The following is a 26,072-nucleotide window of genomic DNA, read 5'->3' as shown; positions in this document are numbered from 1 at the left end:
CCAAATCCCATGTTTGATTCTTTTTAATAGAATCAAGTTCATCTTGCATGGCTTTGTTCCAATGCACATTGTCTCGTGCATCCACAAATGAATCAGGCTCATCATCATCCTGTAAACTGGCTGCCATAACTATATTAAAATCCATGATGTGTGCATGCTCATTGGTCCGTGTCTCCCTACGAGTACGACCAGCAAGAGGACCCTCTAAATGGCTGTCATGTAATGTCCTCAAATACCATCTAGGTATGTGTCTGACCTGTGGTGCCTGCTGCCCCAAATTTGGTTCAGCTTCTGGCTCAATTTGCTGCTGAATTTCTGCACCACCTTCATCATTTGCTGGCTGTCCTGTACCCTCATGAGTTGGATCACCAACTGTGGAATGAAACTCCATAGGTAGTAGACCTTCAAACACATCATTTTCAGCCTGATTTGCATCATAACCAGCCATGGATATTTCTGATTTTTCATCAAAAATCACATCCCGACTAGTGAATATCTTCCTGGATAGTGGGTCATATAACCGGTAGCCCTTGCTCTCACGGCTATACCCAACAAAAATACATTTTGTGGCTTTATCATCCAACTTCCTCCTCAACTCTTTGGGTATGTGTGCATATGCAAGACACCCAAAGATACGAAAATGTGATACCGAAGGCTTGCGGCCATGCCAAGCCTCAAAAGGAGTAATGGAAACCAATGCCTTTGTGGGACATCGATTCAAAATATGACAAGCACACATGACAGCTTCCACCCAAAAGATATGTGGTAGCCTCAGCATACATCTGGCCATCTCCATGAGTGACCGATTCTTCCTTTCTGCAACCCCATTCTGCTGTGGAGTATAAGGAGTAGTATACTGATGTTTTATACCTCTACTCCCAAGAAAGGAATTCAGCATGTGTGACATATATTCCCCCCCTCGGTCAGAACGGAGAGTCTTAACCTTGCATCCTGACTCTGTCTCAGCAAGTGCTACAAAGGCCAAAAATGCATCATATACCTGTGATTTCTGTGTCAAAGGATAGACCCAGCATATACGAGAGAAGTCATCAATAAATGTTGCAAAATAGAAGCAACCACCTAATGACTTCGTCTGCATGGGACCACAAAGATCACTGTGTATAAGCTGCAACTTTGCAGTTGCTCGTAGAGCCTGATCACGTGGGAAGGAAAACCTATGCATTTTTCCTAAAATACATCCTTCACAAATGTGATCAGGAGGCTTCTCCATGAGAGGTAGATCTGTAAACATGTTATGTCGCTGCATAAGCATAAGACTACCAAAATTTACATGCCCCATGCGAGCATGCCATAACTCCGCATCAACCATAGCTGGAGTAAGAGTGAATGCATTATAAGCAGACTGATCCACTGGCTGAAATGCATCCAACTGATAAAGTCTATGACATAATGTACCAGTAAGCATCAAGGTCAAAGCATTAGCTTTGTCTCTGACCATGCATTTATCATCATCAAAGTGGACTTGCATACCACAATGTGCTAAAGAAGAAATGGACAACAAATTCTTCTTTATCCCTGGTACATATAAGGCATCTGTAAGGCGGAGAATGGAGCCATCAATGGCTGTGAGCTGAATCTCCCCAATGCCACGAACTGGATATGAAGCATTGTTGGCACACTGAACAGTTTTGCCAACAGGGGCAGGGCCAACATGACAAAACAAATCCTTGTGAGATGTGATATGCTTTGAGGCACCACTATCAAAATACCAAGTACATGCATGCTCTGTCATACTGAGTGCCTGTGAAGACCAAGAGGCATCATAGCTGCATGTATTAAAACAGTAATCCCTGTCCTCAACAAAAGAATCAGTCTCTGGAGGAGCTTTAGAAGCATCATTAACAGACATCCCAGCTTCCTTTGCCTTCTCTTTGGCAATCCTCTTCCTACATTCAGTGATGTAGTGACCTGGCTTCTTACAGTAATGACATTTGCCCTTCTTCTTGGGCTGTCCATCACCTTTCTTGGTATCCTGAGATGAACCACCATCACCTGAATTCTGATTTGAACTCTTTGGCTGAGTTTTTCCTTTCCCCTTTTGACCTGTAGTAAATGCTTGTTCAGTACTTGTGTTCATATTCATATTCTTCCTCATTTGCTCTTCTTGTAGCAAGAGAGCAACAAGTTCCTGATACTTAAGGGGTTCAACAGCATTCCTCATGCTGAGGTTCAAAGAGGTATGAAAAGCCAAGTAAGATCTTGGCAAAGAGTGCAAGATGGTGGACACAAGCTGTGTCTCAGGAATAATCTCATCCACATTGATGAGTTGCTCTCTCAAATCCTGCAGCTTGTTTAAGTGGCTAGACATATCATCTCCTTCATTCATTTTCTGATTTTCCAGCTCTCTTTTCAAAAATGAGATCCGAGCCTCATTACGAGCAGCATACATCTGCTCCAAAGTCACCCATGCATTCTGTGAAGAGCCAGCTGAACGAATATGAGGTATAATAGACCTCTGTACTGACAATGCAATGAGTGACAAAGCTTGTGCATCCCTGGCATCCCATGTCTTTTGAGCATTTGTTCTTTGAACATGCAATGGCTACCCTGGAGCCTGTACCTGTTGTCCTCGTCCACGAGCACCCCCTTGGGGAGGAGTCTCTGGAGCCAATGGACCTGGACGTGGTTCATCACCACTAACAAAATCCCAAAGACCTTTTGCCACAAGCACATTTTTCAGCATAAAACTCCACAAGGAGTAGTTCGTGCCGTCCAATTTGTCTTCCTTAGACAAATATGTGAATACATCACTTTGCTGTTGATTTGCCATTATGCCTACGCACAATGTTATACCTGTGTATAAAAAAACCCAATAGCAAGAACCCTGCAAACAACTGTACTCCACTGAATACAGTTCACCCAAATATGCCTGCACTCTCAATCCTCTGAATGTGCAGCTCAATGCACCAATGACTGAGTAGAGCAGCAAAAATGGCATACACAATGCCAAAATGCCCCAAAAATGCCCAAAATTACTGCACCCAAAACTGTGCAAAAAGCCTGTAGACTTCTTTGCTAGAAAGTCTGCCTGTTAGTGCCTGTAGATTTTCACAGAGAAAATAGAATTGCCCAAAAAACAAAATTTGTAATGCTTACCACAAGTTGACTGAGTAGGTTGTGGTACCAAATGAACATATGCAGGTACAGTCCACCAAAAGAACAAGTACAGTTGACTGTACTGTGCAGGTACAGTCGACTTGTACTGTACAGAACAGAAGGCGACTGCAGGCAGATATTCGTGGCAAGTACTGTGCAGGTACGTTTACTGTACTGAGCACAGTACGGAACAGGGCGACCAGGTACAGTTGTACTCTTCGTATGTTGGAGCAGTCGACTGTATTCAGGCATGCAGGTACAGTACGAAGGGCGCTGACAGGTGCAGTCGGCGCAGACAGTGTACGGGCTGGTACAGTACGATACCAGATGAAGGCGGCGCTGACAGGTACGAAAGCTGCAGTACGACTGCGCTGTCAGGTACGGAAGCTGCAGTACGGCGGCGCTGACAGGTACGGAAGCTGCAGTACGGCACTAATGGCTGCTGTCAGCGAACTGGTACGGACAAGTACTGATGTACGGGCTGGACAGAAACTGAAGGCGATTGTGTACTGGCTGGGCAAAGGCAGGCCTACTTGGCTCTGATACCAAATGAAGGCCTATGCACTGTTAGGGTTAGGGTTTGGAGATGGTACAAACACAGGCGTGGAGAACAACAGTGAGAGAACACGACTGCTTGTATTCAGATCATCAAATGTGAAGTACAATAGCCACATAATAAGTGACCTAAAGAGATGTGTTCACATGTCCGGCCATAAAATGTGCCGGGTGGACCAAAACACCTATAAACTGCTTATAAGTGAAACTAAGCTAAACTGGGGAAAAAAACCTCCACTAACTGAAGTAAAAAGTGCCCCAGTAATCTACTGATGATCACTAGCACTCCTTTGGGTGCATACACAGCATAAATCCCAACAACGTTGGAGGTGCTACTCTCACGTGGGTAGTCGTGATTGCAAGATGGGAAAAGGGATGCCAAGTAATTCCACATGCAAAGACAGTGTGGTAGATGAAAGGGTGTATACAGTCCAAAGGGACCCCTCCTATCTATAACTCCCCCAAGCTTGTCTTTCCTGGAAGATTGGAGAGATGGTTAGGCAAAGTAGGGACCTATCTTAGCATGCCTAAGCCTCCACAAGCCCATGTGGATGTGTGAGCCTCCAAGGGTAGCGGCCCTACAGCAGAGGTGCCCATTTGTTGGCCAACTGTTGGCCATGGGCGGTATGGCAACTCTTGATTTCCAAGGCGGTATCAAAGCCCTAGTTCATGATCCGCCACTTCCTTCAGTGCGCTCAATTGTAAGGGGGTGTTGGAGATCCAAATCTTGCATGGGCAATGGGGATTGCAAGATGGGAAAGGTATGCCAAATAATCCCACAAGCAAAGATAGTGTAGAAGGGGGGATGTTACGTACGTAATACTAATCCTCCGGATTAGGGCCGTATGTTATGATGTGTCATGATACCACACCATGCATGCCAAAGCCTCCACAGGCCCGTGTGGATGTTTGTTGGCAACCACCGTTCTTTGGCATGGTGTGGTATCATGACACATCATGGATGGTGTGGCAACTCTTGGTTTCCAAGATGGTATCAGAGCCCCCGTTCATGATCCTTTGGCCACTTCTCTCCGTGCTCGATTGAAGGGGGGTTTTGGAGGTACAAATCTCGCATGGTAGTCAAGATTGCAAGATTGGAAAAGGGATGCCAAGTAATACCACATGCAATGGTAGTGTGGAAGATGAAAGGGTATATATAGTCCAAAGAGACCCCTCCTATCTTCAACTCCCCCAAGCTTGTCATTTGTGGAAGATTGGGGGGCTAGGTATGCAAAGTGGGGACCTGCCGGAGCCTCCGCATGCCCATGCGGATGTGTGTACCTCCAAGGGTGCTAGCGGCCCTCCCTACCTTCGGGGCACGCTTGGCATATTTGTTGGCCAACCGCTGTTCTTGCGATCCCCATTATCCATCAAGACAGAAAAAGGGATGACAATGTTAACGGCCCTTGCAGTGAAGGGGCACGTTGGGCACATTTGTTGGCCAACCTCGCCATTCTTGTGCATGGTGTTGCATGGACACATCATGGGCGGCCTAGCAACTCTTGGTTTCCAAGAGTTTGGCCCTACAAGCCCGCGCCATGTGCCCCACCCTCGAACCCCATTCCCACCTTTTTGCTACATTATATTCTTTACTCATGAGAGGGTTGTAGCCTACCAGCGCATGGACGTTCTTTTTCTACAAATAGAAGGATCTTTGCTTGATGCACACCAAAAAAAAAACATCTCAGATAGCACAACCTTGAGTAACCAAACAAAGGTGTTATGCTATTAAAATTGATGCTGCATATTTTCTCTTTAAAAAAAAGTTGTTGCGTGGCATACTACTACAGTAAATTTGAGGTAATAAACTCTCTAGGCGAAGGACTGCAGAGATTAGCACATTAGTAAATTTAAAAACTGTATCGAACCCACTATTCTTCTATAAGAAATTCTTCAAGGGACCTACATGTAAAGATGATCGGGATGGATCATTAGCACTTCTCTGATGTTCACACGTTATGCTCCCTTTATGTGAAGAATCTTCTATTTCAACGTCAGCATCACAAAAAATTTGCTCTAAACGAAAATCAGCTGCTAGATATAGTTTTAGTGTTTGCATAAAATGGAAGAACCGCCAGAACCATGTAAGATGATGCACACTGAATAACAACTAACACATAGCAAGATGGAGAAGGGCTTATGAAGCTGTAATGACTTGTGTGGGTGCACTTTCCTTGTGCTCCAGATTGGTTGAGATCAACATACATTTTGGGATGAGGACTTTTTGTTCCGGCTTCTAGCCGTTATTTTGTATTGTCTACTCATACTTAATAGAAATCTCTTTTCTGCAAAAAAAATATAAAAATAAAAAGAAATCAGGCACAAAATGGCAAAAAGATGTTGATTACCTTGTTCATTCAAAACCGATTCCTTTGGTACTCTAGAAGCTAGAGCAAATACTGTTGTAAAGTACACTGCACAAATCAGATTATCCGCAGCTAGTCCTGCTGCTAGTGCTGAAGTAGAAACTCCAAAAGCCTCTGAGACTGCCACGTAATTGACAGCTGCACCCAAGAAAACAAAGAATGAGGTTTCTGTGATTACCACCAATATAAAGACAACTTTCTTAGATCTTTTCTTGAAAGCTATTGTCCAACTTAGCATCGACAGCTTTCGAAACAGAAATTTGAGTTAAACAGGTTAAAGTGACAGAACACTAACACCAAAGAACTTACCATCTATTAGAAAAAGACATGATACAGTGTGAGCATTTTTTTGAGACTGCAAATTTCCCATGCAAAAAGTAGTCAAATAGTTCTTCCACGCTAATCCTTACCTAACAATCTTCCATCTCGACGCAGTAAGAACCTACGCAAAACCAAATTTTTACCAACAAGCATATATCCAAGATGGCTGATTCAGTTGATTAGCAGTAGAAAACAACATGAAAGTAGACCACTTAAGCTTCTCTTTTCCATCAAAACTTTTAAAACATTGGCAAGGATAGAATGTTGGTAGGCCTTTTAGCTCTTGGAAATTGAGGATGTTGTCACGAAACACAATCCAAATACGGCTGGAAAATCTAGGACATCATCCTGCTGAAGGTTGCCAATGCATTGGTCAACCCAAAGGACACCAACATGAACTCACTCCAAAAGACATGTGGAATGCGGTCTTCTGAATGTTATCCGGTGCAGTCCGGACCTAGTGATAGCCAGAGTTCAAATTCAGAATGTCAGCATATGTCATGTACACACTCTTCCCAGGTGTGACGTGGACATGCTTCTACCCATTGGCCAGCTCAAAGATCGAGTGCCTGGCCGGATTCATGTATTTGTAAGGGCTATTGTGCTAGTTCATTGTAAAATTGTCCAAGCTCCCAACTTATTGGCTTATTGTGTGAACACACTTAGTTGGACATTATTATCAGGGTTGGTAGAGCCAGCTTTTTAACATTAGACACTATAAATAGCAGTCTAGGCCCTTAGTCATATGCATTCATTGATCATTCATTCATTGATCAATCAAGCATCATTGAGTCATTGAGAGCTTAGGAGCTGTGCTACCATTGAGTATCTCTAGTTCATCATTGTACATATGATAAGTAATACAAGGTAGATTAGCCATCTTCTCTACTGTGTATAAAGCATGAAGAGGAAGCATTTTGTTGCATGGGTTCAAGTCTCTGATTAGGCGCTAGTCGCAATTGATGAGTCATAAACATGCTTCCGCAAAGCAACCATGTTACAGCACCCTTAACACTTGCAAGCTGGTCCAACATCTCCTCTAATTGTTGCTTGAAATCAACCAACTTTGCGCAATTGCCTATCTCAACATGCATGAGGGAGACTCCATGACAAAGCATCTTACCAAGGTCAAAGATTTAAGGGACCAGCTGTCAAACATTGATGAAGTGGTACCTGACAAACAGCTTGTTACGAATAAATTGAATTCTTTGCCTCCTTACCTTGGGTTTCACACCTCTCTTAATCTCTCTATGAGGGGTGGTAGAGGTCCAATCTCTTTTGTTGAGCTTGTCAGCTTGCTTCTACAAGAGGAGCAAACTAGGGCCAATCGCTCTCGTGGTGATGAATAGGTTTGCTAGAAGGACAAAGGGAAGTCCAAGGCAGGAGAGACATTTTGAGCACCCAGATCTCTGATAGCCTCGTTCAAGACTTTTGAGATATGCAACAGGATACAAGAGATTTGGGAGAGGTTGGAATTTCACTCGGGATTAGCCACACAGGTGCTTTGGATGTAGGCCTTGGAGGGATTAGCAACTTATTACAGGAGGCAATACAAAGCAGATTGGGTGGCTTTCGAGAGCAGGAGAGGAACATCCGCTGGAGCCTAGCTTCCTTACAGCGGCTTTAGGAGAGTGCACCAAATAGCCCGTGGATTGAGGGTCACTTAGCTACCGCCTGTACAGAGCTCAGATCCATAGAGGAGCGGAGGGTGGAGTACAGATACCATGCCATAGCCTTCTTTTGGCCATAGGTGGGAGACAAGGTCATCGAGAGTTTCTTTGAGATTGTAGGCCCACACAAGCAGAGAGAGAGAGAGGAGCTGCTCGATTTTGAGTTCGCCGATGACAAAGCAGCATACCCGTGCAAAGACAAGAGGAACCTCCACAGATTCGTCGAGGCAATAGAGATCTTCTATCGTGCATCTGGAGTGCAGATCAACTAGCACAAGTCCTCCGTATCGTCTGCGATCATACGTCTGTACTAGAGAATGCAAACGAGTAGGCAACGGATGATCTCCACCCGTCCACTATGTGGTACATCACCTCCTTCTCCTAAGCTTGCATTGGTTAGGTTCAGTGGTTGATCGGCAATTTTCTGTGGGCTAGCAGCGACAAGAGGCTTGCCCAAGCCAAGATGGCCGAGAAAAGAAAAGATATATTAATGTCTACAGAAGGCCAGATTGGCCTATGAGACAAATTTATATACAACAAGTGCATGTCCTAAGTATCATGGAAAGAAAAATTGAAACGAAAAGCTAAAAGGGAGTCAATAAATGTGTGGGTAGCAGTAAAAAGGTGAGAAGAATCTATTGAATGAGAGAATCAAGGGTAGCATGAGTGAATATAGGGGTGTGGAAAGATTCTAGGAAAAGGTGCCCCCAAATGTAGGGGAGGTGGCACAAATCAAGGAGAAATCAGTGGGCTTAGATGCTTGGCATCTTGTAGATGTAAAACCTATAAATTGAGGCATTGGCCTAATGAGAAATTTCTGGTTTTTGAGTATCCATGCCTACATTATCCTATTAGATTAATTGTTCACTAATCTTGCCTTAATCACTTTCTAATCACATGCTTAATCATGTCTTGCCCCATATTTGATCCACCATAGCCCACTCTAGCTTGCATTTCTAACTTCTTGTGCCAGGTAGTTCCCCACCTAACAAACCCGCATATCATGTGAGTGCCGCACAAGAGGAGATTATGAAGCAAGTTAATGAGCTCTTAGAAAAGTTAATGAGCTCTTAGAAAAGGGTGTTGGCTCAGCCAAGCTCCTTACCCTTTTGTTCTCCCGTACTTCTTGTGCAAAAGAAGGATGGATCTTTCCGCATGTGCGTGGATTATCGAGCTCTAAACAAGTTCCCAATCCCACGCATAGATGACATCATGGATAAGCTTGATGGTTCGGCTTGTTTCAGCCGTATAGTTTTGAAGAGTGGTTATCACCAAATTCGTGTGGTACCCCAGGATGTCCATAAGACTGCATTCAGGACAGCTTTTGGATTGTATGAATTCTTGGTAATGCCTTTTGGCCTTACCAATGCCCCAGCAACATTCAACCGTATGATGGACAGGATATTTCATTGTAAGTTCACAGGTGTATTCTTTGATGACATCTTGGTTTTCTCCAAGAATGAGGAGAAGCATAAGACTCATTTGGCTACAGTGTTTGAAGAGTTGCGAAAGCACAAACTCTTCATAAATGCTAAGAAAAGTGAGTTCTTCCTCTCAGAGATACACTATTTGGGACACATCGTATCCAAAGAGGGTGTAAGAATGGATCCTGCTAAAATTGAAACCATTCGAAATTGGCCAGAGTTGCAAAATGTACATCAAGTGCATAGCTTTCTTGGATTATGTTCATACTATAGGCGATTCATCCAGGATTTTGCCAAGATAGCCTCACCATTGCATGATCTTACAAAGAAGAAAGCCACATTCAAATGGACTTCGAATGAGCAAGATGCCTTCTTGCAACTCAAAAATGCTATCATTTGTGGGCCCATGTTGATTGTTCCCGATTTGCAAAAGCCATTCACGGTGGAATGTGATGCATGTGGGAATTGTATAGGGGTTGTACAGACAACTATTGTTAGCTCCTTGGCGCTATTTATTGAATACAATTCTCAAAATACTCATGTTGTGGAAGCGGGCTACACGCATGAGAGGGGAGATTGCACCCAATCTTATGTTCTTTGATTTTATACTCTTGAGTCATGCTATGGTATCTATGGTTTATTTTTGTTATTTATCAATTTGTGGCTTAATCAATTTTCCATATACCTTGGTCTTGTAACATTCTCTACCATTCCACGAAAATCAAGAGGGTCATGCAGTTGCTTATGAGAGCCGTCGATTGCATGATGCCAAGATCCATATGGACATTTATGAAAAAGAGCTCTTGGCTGTAATTCATGCCTTAAAAATATGGAAGCATTATCTTCTTGGGATTGAATTTGTAGTCAAGACAGATCATCAAAGCTTGAGATATTTTCTATCTCAAACAAAGCTTTCGGAGAAACAAATGAGAATGGCAAACTTTCTTTCCATGTTTCATTTTCAAATTGTTCATACTCCGGGAAAGAAGAATGTAGTGGCAGATGCATTGTCCAGGAAGCCTTATATAGCTGCAGTTTCAGTGGCCTTCCATGGGGACTTATCTACCATGCGTGATCTTTATCATTTGGATGCTGATTTTTTCCATATATGGACTGATTTGATGGCTGGTCACTCACATGCCTCTTATGTGATCAAAGAGGGTTATCTTATGAAGGATAACTGCTTATGTGTGGTGAAGGATATGAGTCCAAAGGTTATGGAGGAATGTCACGCTCCACCTTATGCTGGTCATAGAGGTATTTTACCTACGACATGCATGATCGAAAGATATTTCTTTTGGCCAAGCATGCGTAAAGACATTGAGGCATATGTACGCGCATGTATTACTTGCCAAAAGGTGAAATTTGATAGGCAAAAGCCTCCAGGTTTGCTTCAGCCACTGCCTATTCCCTCGCAACCATGGGAAAGCATTACTATGGACTTCATTATGGATTTGCCTAGATCCCAGCATGGGAACGATGCTATTTGGACCATAGTTGACAAGTTTAGCAAGCAAGCTCACTTCTTGCCTATCAAGAAAACCATTAAAGTTAATCATATGGTGAAGCTTTTTCTTGCTCACATCTTCAAGCATCATGGTATGCCTAAGTCCATTGTTGGGGATAGAGATCCCAAGACTACGAGCCTCTTTTGGAGGGATTTATTTGATAACATGGGCACTGAGCTTGAGTTCTCATCGGGTTACCACCCCCAAATGGTTGGCCAAAGTGAAGCTGCGAATTCAGCCGTGTTGGATTTGTTGAAGTGTTATGTGGCGGATCAAAAGAGTGCCTGGGAGAAGTATCTTCCACTTGTAGAGTTTGCCTACAATAACACAGTTCATGCCTCCACGGGAAAGGCCCTGTTTGACATTATTTATGGCAGAGTGGTCTTGCCACCCATCCTTCGTACAAAGAATGAGATTTTTGCAGCCGATTAGTATGTGCGTGACTTGAATGTAGCCTTTGCTCAGGTGCGGACAGCCATTGCAAGGTCACAACACAAGCATAAGAGGGTTGCTGACAAGCATAAGAGGGTTGCTGACAAGCATAAGAGGGACATGCAAGTCAAGGAAGGTGATTGGGTATTGCTGAAATTTGAGAAAGCTAGGCTTCAGAAGAGGCTAGGACGAGAGGGATCATATCCAAAGCTTTCTACCCGGTATTATGGACCCTTCAAAGTGATTGACAAGATCAATGAAGTGTCCTACAGGCTTGCTTTACCCAGTCATTGGAAGATTCACAATGCTTTTCACGTGAGTCTTTTGCAGAAGTATGTGGGGCCAGATCCACAAGAGCCTATCACAAAAGATCCGCCCGAGATTGATGAGCTTGAGGAGATCCTCGAGCCAGTGCAAATTGTATTTCATAAGGAGAGAAAGTTACCACATGGGAAGCTTTCCAAGAGATACCTTGTGAAATTTCAAAATTATTTGCCAATTGATGCAAAGTGGGTAGACGAGGATTATTTTGCTGACTACCCTCATCTTTTGCAGGTATATCTTGAGGCTTTTCAGTTGTTTAGAAGCCCGGGGGGATGTCACCATTTGGTCCATCTCCATTTCTGGAGCCACTTCTATGGGACTGTCACTCCATAGAGCGGCCAGATTTGTGCCATGTTCACATGGGGCCAAGCCGGTGTCCCATGTGAAAGGGCCAGTCTTTTGGTGTCACATGGATGGGAGCCAGATTCGTGCCACCCGTGGGTAACCAGTGTTGCGTCACATGGACGGGAACCAATTTTGTGCCACCCGTGTCACGTGTGTGACCTGCTTCCTGCTGTATGGACGGGAGCCTGTTGGTGCCACCTGTGTATGGCCACGATGGCGTCTTACCTATGGGATTGTCACTCCATAGAAAGACCAGGACATATATTCATATTTATGTCGTGCTAGTTTTGTGTCCGACAAGAACTTTTTGTACAAGTTTCATGAAAGGGAGATTTTGTCCATTACATGTGCACATGCATTTATGATTGCATGCATAAACTTGTTTTCACATGATTTGTTTGCGTGTGTTTGCCTATTTTGCCGTACCAATACACTGAACGGGGACGCCTCCAGTGTACCGTGGGAGTACTGCTTGCTGACGCATTGGTGTGGCGTGTGAACAAGTGGTAAGTATTACCATTTTGGCCCTTTTAAAATGTAAAATCCATAAGCTATGGTTAACTTTAATGTTTATAAGCTTATGTGTTCACACACATTTAAAAGTTGGACTGGACATTTACTTTCTAGTGTGGGTGCCCATAAACTAACCTTTGATTAGAGTTTAATAATACTACTAAAGGCAACTATTGCATGGAACATGGGTATTTTTTTCCACGTGGGTGGTGGCCAACTATCTCTCTCTTCATCGCCTGCACTACCCGACTGTATCCGCCTGTTCTGTACCCGCCTCCCACCTGCACCCGTGTGTTGTACGGCTACTAAACCTGTACATGCCTAATGTACTTCAATTGTACACGCCTGCAAACAAAACTGTACCTGCTGTCCGTGTGTTGTACCAGCTGTTCAACTGATGTACATGATGCCCTGCTGCTGTACCTATTGTTGTACCTACGCTGTACCTGCCTGCCGATTGCAGTTGTACCTATTGTACCAAACTGTACTTGTTGTACTAGCATGTACCTACTGTACCTAAACTATACCAAACCTGTACTTATTGTACTAGGACTTGTACTTGCAGTACTAGGTGGATCTGACTGCATGGTCAAAAGAATGTAACTCCATTGACTCTTGCTACAAGCTATACCAGGTGCCTCATGTTTCTTATTTGTGTAAAATTAAAATTTGCTAAATTAAGTTCAAAGATTTCTTCAAGTTTTGTGCAGAGCAGGAACAAAGCATGTTTATGCTAACCATGATCAGGAAGCTTTCCTAGTTTGGTTAGTTTTTCCCTGAGTGGTAGTGCTAACCGTGCTCTCAAAATTTCTGAGAGCCAGTGAAGGTTAGAGACATTAGGGAATCTGGGAGCAAAGCTTATCTGGGAGAACCAAGCAATGTTCCCTCCGCGGTCAAGAGCAACCTTGAGCAATAATGTGTGTACAGGCATGAAAACTATGGCTTATGGAATTTGGAGAATTCACATTGGGAAGCGGTGCTAGGCTGTTTTGAGGGCTGCATTGTGGACTGTCCATATACTACAAGAATAGTATAAGATTGGAAGACTGCATTGAAAGACCTCAAATGGGTGAGACGTGATTCTGCAATCAGTAACTCTATGCGACTAGAAAGTCTGCACTCATCCTCTTTGTTTGCAGAACCGCTAATAATGCAAAAGCCACATAAAGCATGCTTTTTGGCATCCTTGGGTATACGCATGCTACATGAAGAGTAGCCATGGTTGAGCAACCTCGAGCACCCAATATCCCCATATATTGACACAAAAATGTGGCCTTAGAGGCCAAATGGTTTAGAGATAGCTTAGATTAGATTTGCCACACTGTCAAATAGGTTGTATGCTACAATGGATCATTATCTTATAACGGTCCACACAGGGAGTAGGTAGAATTTACACTTGAAAAGGTTATTGCAACCATATGAACCATTGCCTCTACTTGTTGAAAATGGCAAGTTGCATGACTGGAAAGTGGGCAAACCGACAATGCTCGGGGATTACATTTGGATAAGATAACTGAAGCTAGCATGTATAACCATTTGCTTCCACCACCTTAGATTCACACATGTGGCAAACTCTATGGGGTATGCAAAAAAGTGAAAGATGGTGGAAAAACACCTCCGGGGTATATGAAAAAGTAACCTACCTTTAAAGCAAAGATTGTTTCTTTGGCATTGTTTAATGGGTGTCCTCCCTGTTGCAGAGATGCTCGCTAAAAGAGGGATAGCTCGAGCCACCTGCTGCAAATGTGGAGCTCGTTCTAAAACAGTACCACATCTGTTATGGCATTGTTTGGAGACAAGGAAGTTTCTTCAATGATTGGACGATCATATCTCGGGTTGCTTTCCAGGCAGGCAATATGGAAAGCAGTTCTAGATATTTGGGATAGGAAGGTCCAACTCTCCTGATTTTGATGTTTTCTTTCTATGGACTAGATATTGGGCTCTATGGACCATATGGAAGATGAGAAACAATGCTATGTTTGGGCATACGCCTCTAGAGGCATGTGCTTACTTTAAGATGAATTTGTAACAATCCCTCTATGACTGTTTACAGTTGAAGGACTTTGCTTTTAGCTTGTTCAAGGTGTTTTTCCATTGCTTTTGAAGTTCTTTGAAGATGGACTTATCTTGAGTCCATCTCCTATATTGTATGTAAGTCATTGTTAATAGAAGCATGGTTTTCAAAGAGAGAGAGAGATAGAGAGTAGCAAAAATCCAAGAATCTGTCCAATCAACCATGTACTAAGGATATTCATAATTTAGAAAAAGCTTCCCTTGAAAACAGGTAGATCAAGAATCTTACCACCCCCAATATGTCTACTCATCAAAGCTGCAGCAATTTTCCACCCATCGATGCCTAATGAGTGCAATGGCACAATCTTCATTGCTGCAAGTGTGCCCACCACTGTGGCCACTGCATTCAAAAGAATACCACTGTCAGCTTAGTTCAATTTAACATGTTCAATTATGAACACACATGCATGCACACCCACACACAACACACAAAACCCGCTCATCCACACACACTCACTCATTGTAGAACTGCAATAAACATCATCAAGAGACAATTATAGGATTGGGGAAGTGCTGCTTCTAAAGTGCAGTTGGAAAAAAGAATTGCTAGGTTCAAAGGATACAGCAGACCAGTGCAAATGAAAATGGCCCTTAGACTGTACAAAATGCAGCATGCCAAAAGAGTTAAGTTGCCTCTAAAAATTCTTATCTGAAAAATTCCAACCTTAAAGAAGAGCTATAGTTGTTGCAAAACTTGCTAGGCTTAATGAGGGATCGGTGGTCACATAAATGCATAATCATTAAAAGGGCCACTGAGCAGATACAAGAGAATGGGCTGCACAACAGCGGCGACTTGTATCACTATGTGGTTCCAGGACTTTCGCCTCCCAAGTGGTAGGTTATGGATACTTAATCCAGTAGTAGCTATTGTATGTGATAGGAGATGCATTTAGTGGATGCTCAAGGGCAAGGTGGTCTATATTTCCCTCTTAGCCGTGAGAATGGACTTTATCACGAACCTACCAAACACTCCTTGTGACAATGATGTGCTCACTTGAGTAAACAAGAACAGCTCATTCCACTTCATTACGCCATCAAAGCACAGCATATGGTGCAACTCTTTAGGGTGTTTAAGCGTCATGGATTGCTAAAGTCGATTGCGTTCTCTTCAATAACATACGCTGTACGTTAAGTTTCTTGTTTCCATATCATCCACAGGCAGATGGACAGAGAAAAAAAAAATCTTAGATTTTCTGAAGTTTTATGTGTAGGAGCAAACGCATGAGAGCATTATTTGCCACTATACAACAGCAAGTTACATTCTTCTACAGGGAAGGCTCCATTCAAGACCAACTATGGAAAGGTGGTGCTTTCACTTGGCATCAACCAACACTCAGAGATGATTCAGAGATGAGGCTCCAACAACATGTTCCAAGCACTCAAAGGGAGAAATGACTCAGAGCAATCCACTCTTATAGCACTTCCATACAACTGTGATTCACACGTGACTGCTCTCCTGAGAGATATGTGCCCTCCCAAAACAGCATAATGGAAGTAAAATAACAAGTCATCAAACGGAAGAATACAGAATTGAGCTTATGTATGTCAGCAATGCTTTTCACTACTGGGGCTTGAAATCTTGCAAGATAGCCAGCTTCTTGCCTTCATGTAAAGAGAGGACTTCTCTAATGAGACTCTCTACTAGGTACAGCTATCCTCCTTTAAAGCACGTAAACACATAGGCCCTTGTGGGCATTCCCATAGTAGCTTAACACACCTAGCCCTCTCTGAAGCACTTTAAGTTATCTTTACACATCTAACCCTCTCTGCAGTCTCTTTACACACGTAGCCCTCTCTGCAGCTTTCCCGTGTTACATTTCACACATACCCTCTCTGGAGCTCATCTATGTTCTCTCTCCACACAATTTTGTCTTGCACATGTAGTCCAATAACGTAGCCCCTTTGGAGCTCTCCCGTCTCTTCACACACCCTCTCTGGAGCTCTCTCATGTTATCATTTCACACATAGCCCTCAAGAGCTCTCCCGCGTTAGCATTCCGCATGTAGCCCTCCCGGGAGCACTCTCCTGTTATCTTTTCAACTTTTCACATGTAATGTTACATGCAGAAGCTTCAAGGAACTTTTTTTCTTGACAATGCAAAGAACCTCAAAACTGATAATGCAAGAGAAAGAAATAAAGATTGTATTAAACATCTACGAGAGACCCAAAGGGTCTATGAGACTGAAAATGAGTACATATGATCCACGAAAAACTAGACGTCAGAAACATGAAAAAATAAATATCTACCAAATAAAACAGGCCCACATACTATGAAGTAAAGGACTAACCTTGTGGGCTGTAAGTCCCTATGTATACTGACCACGGACTTGCAGATGGCCGGTGTCAGGGCTGAATGCTGGCCCCTTGATGTAGCCCTGCGGAACAGCTTCTATGATGTGCATTTTTTGCTTCTACAGTGTTGGACCTGCCTTTGCCCTTCAACACTGATTTGAGGCTGGTTGTTGACCTCCTATGCTTGCGTTTAGGGCTGAGGAATGCCTTCTAGCCAGTGGTATCAACCTTGCTTGCAAGAGAATGATGAGATGACAATGGACATGCTAAGGACTAGGAACACCTTTATATAGGGGGTATTATGCTGGCCCGCTAGTGTAGAACAAACTGAACTGCCTGTAGAGCTAACCGTGGACATGACAAGGGTATTTTTGTGCTTTTCCTCCAAGCGCCTACACACCAGGGCCTTGGCCTTGGCTGTGGCACTTTTTCCCCCATGGCCCCTCTGGGTGGTCGATGGGCTGTCCTAGGCTCAAATGGTTGAGAATTACAAACCGCACCATACTTTCAAACACCTGAACACAGCCCTAATAAGTTTCCGAGACGACACGATGCACTACATCATACAAGAGCGTTACAAATGAGTAAGGGATGGGCCCAACACTGACATGTACAGGACGTGCACGATGCTGACCACCCCTTGGTGGTACACTCGTGACTCATCCCTAGACAAGGTAACACAAACTACCTAGTGTCTGGCCCTAGGTCTTGCTATAACATGCACCGAGCTAGGACCGTGTAAAACAATGAAGCTTCTTTAAACCTGAGTTTAGTGAGTCTTTAGCAATCTTTTAAAACAGCATACATGAATCTAAAATAAATGTAGTAGAGACGACACCAGATGGGGTCCCAAATTACCCACTTAAGGGCCCCCCCTACAAGCAGGAGTATTTGCTTTATTTCTTCTTCTCGAGAACTGTATACAAGCTGATCTGTGTCCACAAGACAGAGCGGACAAACTGACTGACTGACCGCCAAACGCAAGGACAAAGCGACCAAACGTTGGGCAGAACTGTGCATAAACTTTACGCGACTTTGAAGCTATCTTCGAGTGAAATACACCAGCTCGAGACTGAGGGTAGGTGTGCTGAATACTCCTGAAGAGACTGAGCTTCTTTGCATTGGGCTGAGAGCACAAGTATGGCTGTAAGTATGCACAGGCAAGAGCCTAAGCATACATGCTTGTTATCTAATGATAATCTCTGATCTGTACCTGCATATTTTGGGACTGAACACGCTGTACCTTTTTATGTCCACATGCTGCAAGTCGGCTGCCTCTTCTGCCTGTCGGCCAGCATTAAATGCTACGACTGACATAAAATGTCTTGTCGGCTGTAGCAAATGTTCATGACTAGCATAAAATGCTAGTCAGCTGCCTCTAGGCTGGTCGGGTGGCTGCTAGACCTGGCCGACTAGGCCCAAGTCCACAAGGGCCTTGGCCAACTGCTCAATAGCCTCCAAAAAGGCTTGTCGGCGGAGCTTAGAGTGTGGCTAGGGGGTTGGCCATCCCCTAGCAAGGCTAGCCCACCTTGGGGGCTGGCCCCCTCTACATGCGGTGCATCTACATGCTTCTAATGCATCTATTGCTATGGCTGACATCTACATGCTCCTGAATGATGAACACTTGCTGAATTCTCCACAGTGGGTTAAAGAGGACTGACCTGACACTCTAAGGCTGGGAGACTGACCTACGTAGCTCGTGCCTTACATGTCCCGGACTAGGCTCACAAAGGGGTCACAGCATAACGACAAATAAATCCTAAAAGGTACTACTTTTGCACATGATTCTTGCCTTGTTGATGAGCCAGTTTGTCACCGTGTACCACAGTGCATGGATGCACATGACATTCCCTCCTGCTTAGCTTGGCAGCAGGTTCATAGCTACGAGATAGTCCACCAATAACTGTAAATACTCGAGAAAGAATTCTTCATCTAGCCAAACACATTCATGGGTCCCTCGATCTTTGAAATTTGCATAAAATTGGCAAAGACGTCGTCCAGAACCATACTTCCAACGATGTAGAAGGATCTACTCAAGCTCTATCACCTCTGATTCATCAACCATTTCTGGCTGCTGCTCTTCTGGAACATTTTGCAATGAAGGTCCAATACAAGGCTTTAACCAAGAGACGTGGAAGACATTGTGTATCGTCCAACTATCTGGCAATCTGAGTTGCATGGTGACATCGGTTATCTTCTTGACAATGGGAAAAAGACCAAAACTTCTAAATGACAACTTTGGACAACGCTTGCCCACTTGCTTGAGTATTTGCTTCATGATCCTTAAATATACCCATTCACCTTCTTTGAAATTGATATTAGCATATATGCTATGAGTAGTGTCACAAAACCGATGTTTTTTCTGTCATACCATTGGGCATGGTAAGAAGGATTGTCCAAAAAGGCAAGCCTCCAAAGAGCCTTCCGCCACAATTGCCGCAGTATCCCCCGCTCCTCCGGACCCACCTGCTACCACCAATGCAGTTCAGATCTTACCTTCTATGCATCCCATGCCATCCGTGGTACTTGATGCTAAGCAGGAGGGTAATGCAACAACCACACAGAAAAGCCTGATCCGAGCTTATGGCTCTGCCAAGGGCCGACAGTTCATAATCCTTTTTGACATGGGCAGTTCTGAGGACGCCATCTCTCCCGAGTTGGCTACCAACATGAGTTGTACCTTAGTGTCCTATCATTTAGAGGTAGTCGGGTTTACACCTGGTCTCCGCACCCACATATCTCAAAGGACACAACAGTTTTCTTTTCAAGTTCAAAAGGTCTCATTCCAACGAGATTTCATTGTCTCTCGTCTTTTGGGATGTGACATGATCTTAGGAATCCAGTGGTTTCGTCAATATGAACCTATTCCCAATTGGGGGCAGGACACCTTTATTATCTCTGAAGGTTTTCCTGAGCCTCTCATGATTCGGGGAGATAGGAGCATTCTTGGCATTCCTATGATTTCTCATCTCCAAGCCCGACGAGCTATACGCAAGGGAGCAGAAGGAGCATTAATTTATACTGAGACAGCTTCTATCTCATCGATAACTGTTGTCTCATCTTCTTCAGTCCCTCAGTTGGCATATCTCCTTTCTCATTCAGACATTTTTAAGGATGATCTCCCACCTAGTATCCCATCCTCGTCCTGTGGATCATCATACTGATTTGGTCCCTAGGGCAGAACCTCCTAGCAAGTTTCCCTCTTGTCTTTCCAAGACTTTCAAGGGCAAGCAAAAACAGCAGTCAGTACTCAAACATTTGAAACCTGATCCTATCGGATGCATTTTCACAGTCATCACAAACCACCAAGCACTTCAATGGCTCCCGACGATGCCAAGTGCCGAGTGGAGTGATCAACACACTCGATAGGGTCAGCTCTTCCATCAAGTTGGAGGAATGATCAAGTACATCCCTAGTCAGCATAATCCAGTAGCAGATGTTCTTAGTAGAAAGATCAGCATCCAGACCATTCAGGAGACTACCATTCTCAACATCTCTGGAAAAGACTTAAAAAGCATATAACATCAATATGTCGATTCCACAGAGTTTGGTACTCAACCCAATTTGGCCCTCAGTTTTAAGCCTCGCCATTATTCAGTTCATAGACAGGCAAGTAAGTTTAGACGAGATATCCACTTCAAGAGAGGGGATAGAGTCTATCTGCGCATCATGAAACACAGATTGAAACAAGTGGGCAAACGTTGTCCAAAGCTTTCATTCCGTAGTTTTGGACCTTTCCCAATAGTTAAAAAGTTAAGTGATGTCTCCATGAAGTTAAAATTGCCTAACAGTTGCACGATACATGATGTTTTCCATGTTTCTTGGCTACAAGCATATGTTGGACCAGAAGTGTTTGATGTTTCAGATGAACAGCAGCCAAACGTGGTAGACGAAGCAGAAGTCATCGAGCCCGAGCAGATCCTTCTTCATCGTTGGAAGCATGGTTCCGATCGACGGATACGTCAGTTCTATACAAAATTCCGAGATCGAGGTACCCACGAAGCCGTATGGCTAGACGAGGAGTTCTTTCAAGAGTACCCCCAGTTGTTGGTAGACTACTTGGAAGCCATGAACCTGCCGCCAAGCTAAGGAGGAGGGAATGTCAAATGCACTCTGCACTGTAGTGCATGGTGGCAAACTGGCTCATCATCATCAGTGCAACATTGTAACAATATTAGTTCCATTCAGGATGATATCTGTCGTACGCCGTGACCCCATTGTAATCCTCACTCCAGGATAAGTCAGGCACGAGCTACGTAGGTCATTCTCAGCCATAGCAAGTCAGTCAGTCAGTCTAAGTCCCTTAACCCACTTAAAGACACGCATTCATGCATATACAGTCAGTAGAAACCTTAGGGTTTGCATTACAAAGCATCCCGCATATTGCACATCATTCATGCATAGCATCTAGACCATTGCAGGAACCCCAGATATCATCTAGTATTTATTAGGATATTTACTAGGATTTTTCTCATATTTCTCCCTTCATTTTCAGCATTTTATACACATTTATGCATTTATTATTGGACATGAGCAGTCGGCCAGCTCAGTAGCCAGCCGACTAGCTGATGAGTCCATATAAATAGAATCCTTGCATCATCATTCATTCATTCAGTCATATTCAACAAAGGAGCCTTCAAGCGCTTGTCATCCTCAGCACTAGGAGCATAAGCGATTGCAGTTTCAGCCTCCTTCGCTTAGCGTTTTCCTCCTATAGCTCTAGGCGCATCAATGCATGAGCATTCAACCCCTTGCATCAGCAAAACGCAGTAGTTTCAGCATTCAACCAATATTTGAAACCGGTTCCTTTTGGACGCAATTTCACAGTCATCACAGATCACCAAGCACTTCAGTGGCTCCCGACGATGCCAAGTGCCCAGTGGAGTGATCAGCACACTCGACAGGGTCAGCTCTTCCATCAAGTTGGAGGAATGATCAAGTACATCCCTGGTCAGCATAATCCAATGGCAAATGTTCTTAATAGAAAGACCAGCATCCAGACCATTCAAGAGTCTGCCATTCTCAACATCTCTGGAAAAGACTTAAAAAGCATAGAAGATCAGTATGTCCATTCCGCAGAGTTTGGTACTCAACCAGAGTTTGGTACTCAACCCAATTTGGCCCTCAGTTTTGAGCCTGGCCATTATTCAGTTCATAGACAAGCAAGTAAGTTTAGATAAGATATCCACTTCAAGAAAGGGGATAGGGTCTATCTGCGCATCATGAAACATAGATTGAAACAAGTGGACAAACATTGTCCCAAGCTTTCATACCGTAGTTTTGGACCTTTCCCAATAGTTAAAAAGTTAAGTGATGTCTCCATAAAGTTAAAATTGCCTAGTTGTTGGACGATGCATGATGTTTTCCATGTTTCTTGACTAAAACCATATGTTGGACCAGAAGTGTTTGATGTTTCAGATGAACAGCAGCTAGACGTGGTAGACGAAGCAGAAGTCATCGAGCCCGAGCAGATCCTTCTTCATCGTTGGAAGCATGGTTCCGGTCGACGGATACGTCAATTCTATACGAAATTTTGAGATCAAGGTACCCACGAAGCCGTGTGGCTAGACGAGGAGTTCTTTCAAGAGTACCCCCAATTGTTGACGGACTACTTGGAAGCCATGAACCTGCCGCCAAGCTAAGTAGGAGGGAATGTCACATGCACTCTGCACTGTAGTGCATGGTGACAAACTAGCTCATCATCATCAGTGCAACATTGTAACAATTTTAGTTCCATTTAGGATGATATTTGTCGTATGCCATGACCCCATTGTAATCCTCAGTCCAAGATAAGTCAGGCACGAGCTACATAGGTCATTCTCATCCATAGCAAGTCAGTCAGTCAGTCTTAAGTCCCTTAACCCACTTAAAGACACGCATTCATGCATATACAGTCAGTAGAAACCTTAGGGTTTGCATTAGAAAGTATCCCGCATATTGCACATCATTCATGCATAGCATCTAGACCATTGCAAGAACCCCAGATATCATCCAGTATTTATCAGGATATTTACTAGGATTTTTCTGGTATTTTTTCCTTCATTTTCAGCATTTTATACACATTTATGCATTTATTATTGGACATGAGCAGTCGGCCAGCTCAGTAGCCAGCCGATTGGCTCCATGAGTCCATATAAATAGAATCCTTGCATCATCATTCATTCATTCAATCATATTCAGCAAAGGAGCCTTCAAGCGCTTGTCGTCCTCAGCACTAGGAGCATAAGCGATTGCAGTTTCAACCTCCTTCTCTCAACGTTTTCCTCCTACAGCCCTAGGCGCATCAACGCATGAGCATTCAGCCCCTTGCATCAGCAAAACGCAGCAGTTTCAGCATTCAGCCTTACGTTTTCTGCATCCATCCAGTTTTCAGCATTCATTATCTCATCATTTTGCTCCAGCCACTTGATGAATGTAAAACGCAGCATTCATAAGCATTTACAACATTCATACTCAGTCTAGAACAGTCCCAAACAGCCCCTCTCTCAGCCTTAGCTTTGCTTCCCCTTCCCATTCCATTGGGAAGAGTGCATAGGCTTGAGATTGGACATCTTTGGTGCTTCTACAGCAATGTAGAGTTCAGCCCAACACTTGGTCTTCAGAGGTCTTGCATTTGGCTTATCGTCAATCACATCGTCAGTCTCTTTAAAGATAATAAAGCAAATACTATCTCGGTAACGGGATAGGGGACCCTTCAGTGGGTAATTTGGGACCCCATACGGTGTACAGTTCTCATCTCTCTCTCTCATATCTCTTTAAAGTTTGAAGTATTAAAGTGGATTGCTAAACTCGCGAAACTCGGGATACAGAAGACGGTGTGAGCATTTGTGTGACAGGATCCTCCAGTACTAATACTTCCGCTGCATGTTACAGATCTGCAATCGACCTTGTATAGGTTCACATTGCCACTACAGGGGGTTTATTAGCATATATGCTATGAGTAGTACCACATGTGAACATGGGATAACCAAGGGCACTTTTCTCCCTTCGGGTTTTCTCCCTTGGATATTAGGTGTGAAAGGACACCACACTTATTTTATTGCATTATGATATTGTGGAGTCAACACCCTTGCTCCACACATCTTGTATCTATCCACTTTGAGTAGGAATCACCATCCCTCTCACTCTCTTGAGAGCTTGCTGATGTGTACATCTGTGTGTGTGTGTGTGTGTGTTCTCTGTTTCTCTGAAACCCTAATCCCCCAACAATTGACGTCTCTCCGTGATTTGTTTGCCTGTCTGGTGTACGCCTCCTGAGCTTTGGTAAGACGCTCTTTGACGGACTCAATGATGGCTGACAAAGTTTGTCGTCTTGTTGGCTCCCTAGGAAGGAGAGATCATCCTCGTGAGAAGGGATAAAAATCTTCAACCAAAGGCTGCCTCATACGGAGTTCTGCCAACATTGGATGAGTGAGTGTCATTGAGAATAGCCTGTACCTGTTGGGGTAAAGGCATAATGCCCACCCTTATAGTGTGTACAAGCCCATAAGTTATAGTACATAGTACACTTAGTACTTTTAATGTACTAAGTGCACTATGTGTACTAGTGCAATATACATGTGTGATAGGGGAGTCACACACTCACACTTGGTGAGTTGACTTATCCCCACAATTCTCTCTCTCTCTCTCTCTCTCCCTTGCTTCTCTGTGTATGTCTCCCACATGAATCTCTAACATAATTCTCTCTCCCATTCAACTGGTATCAGAGCTAGTTATTTTTCTAGGGTTTTGTCGCTGCAGAGAACCTGCGTGTGCTGTATGGATCTGCGTGTTACATCATAGCAGGAGTTGGTCGCCTGTGAGTGCTGGTTCTTCTCCTGTTGGGCGCAGCCTGTGTGTGAAGAGGCCAGAAGCGACCAGCAGGCAGCGCAGCAGGTAGTCTACGCTGCCCAACAGGCAGCAGCCACGCTGCATAGCTATCCAGCGCGCGCAGCCAGGCGCCTACAGTTGCCAGCCAAGCGCATACAGCAGCCAGGCGTCGAGCGTGGAGCGAACACAAGCGAAGGCGAGCGTTGGGCGTTCAAAAACTACCGGGCGGAGGCGGCGTCAACAAAACACGACTCGTCCCGTGTAGCGCTGGCCACCGGTCGGAGGCAGCGTCAACAAGCATAAAGTCATCATTGTCGACGTCTCCGGTAGCTGGAAATCGTGTGTGCGCTTACAAGTTGACTCCAACGCAACCTGGTGCACAGCCAATCAAGTCCTGCAATCTACGACTTCCAGCCCAATACGCAGCAGCAGAGAAAAGCCAACACCCTGGAGCATGGATCCACAAGCTGTAGCAGTGTAACCACCCATTCGTTCGAACTGGCAGCAGGAGCATCAGCATCAACATCAGCAAGAAGCGCCCCCCCCCCTTTTCTGCATCAGATTTCTGCAACAGCATCACAGAAATTCAGCCTGCAAATCTCAGAGAAATTCAAAATTAAGAGGTATTTGCCTTCAATTTTGGGAATTTCTTATCAATTCAATCAATTGAGCAGGTACAGGTGCCGAATTGCTCAATTTCTGAGCAAAATTGGCAAAATTGGGTGACATTGGTCACAATCAGGATCAATTTGCAGGAAATTGGATGTCGAAATTTGGGGCTTTTGATGTAATTGTGCAATTAAGCAGTCATACATGCTGTATGATGTGAGAAATCGCACATTCGGGCAAAATTGCAGCAAATTGCAGTGCAAATCAAGGGGCTTTTGTGCCGATTGGATTGATTTGCATGCAGGCAATCGCATTTGATGCTGTGGATAATGTGTTGATGCCTTACAAGCACTCAATGTGCCTGTAAATCAAGGGGCTTTCATGTATTGGATGTATATGTGGCCAGGGGGAAGCACCGCGAAGACTTTGGATGCCTTCATGTGCGTCAATGTACCATGTATGATCAGCAATTGATCTTAAATCAAGGGGCTTTTCAAGATTTTATGCTTGTTAAGCTTGGCAAAACAGCAGGCAAGACTTTTATGCCTTGAATCCTCAGAAATCAGCTTGCAGTCAAGGGGCTTTTGCCCAATTTCTGTTCGGGACTGTTTTATGCAGTGTTTGGGACTGTAAAAGTCTGATTTTTACTCATTTGGACAGCCAAGAGAGCATTTATTGCTACTGTACCTGCTGGTACAAATTTGGCACAGCTTT

The 26,072-nt window shown here is 44.0% G+C and overlaps 1 protein-coding gene across 1 annotated transcript in view; it reads right to left on the bottom strand.

Moving 5' to 3' along the window:
• Nucleotides 1–26,072, bottom strand: part of LOC147608375 (keratin-associated protein, putative (DUF819)) — an 85,116-nt gene that overhangs the window by 36,630 nt on the left and 22,414 nt on the right. Inside the window, exons 3-4 of the mRNA XM_086788861.1 lie at nucleotides 14,878–14,988; nucleotides 6,021–6,176 (exon numbers count right to left, since the gene is read on the bottom strand). Coding sequence (XP_086644987.1) covers nucleotides 6,021–6,176; nucleotides 14,878–14,988 — 267 coding nt within the window. The remainder of the gene's footprint in view (nucleotides 1–6,020; nucleotides 6,177–14,877; nucleotides 14,989–26,072) is intronic.

The sequence above is a fragment of the Cibotium barometz genome, chromosome 53 (genome assembly GCF_041138505.1).
Source record: "Cibotium barometz isolate CiBa-2024 chromosome 53, ASM4113850v1, whole genome shotgun sequence".
NCBI lineage: Eukaryota > Viridiplantae > Streptophyta > Polypodiopsida > Cyatheales > Cibotiaceae > Cibotium > Cibotium barometz.
This window is presented reverse-complemented; position numbering and strand designations above follow the sequence as displayed.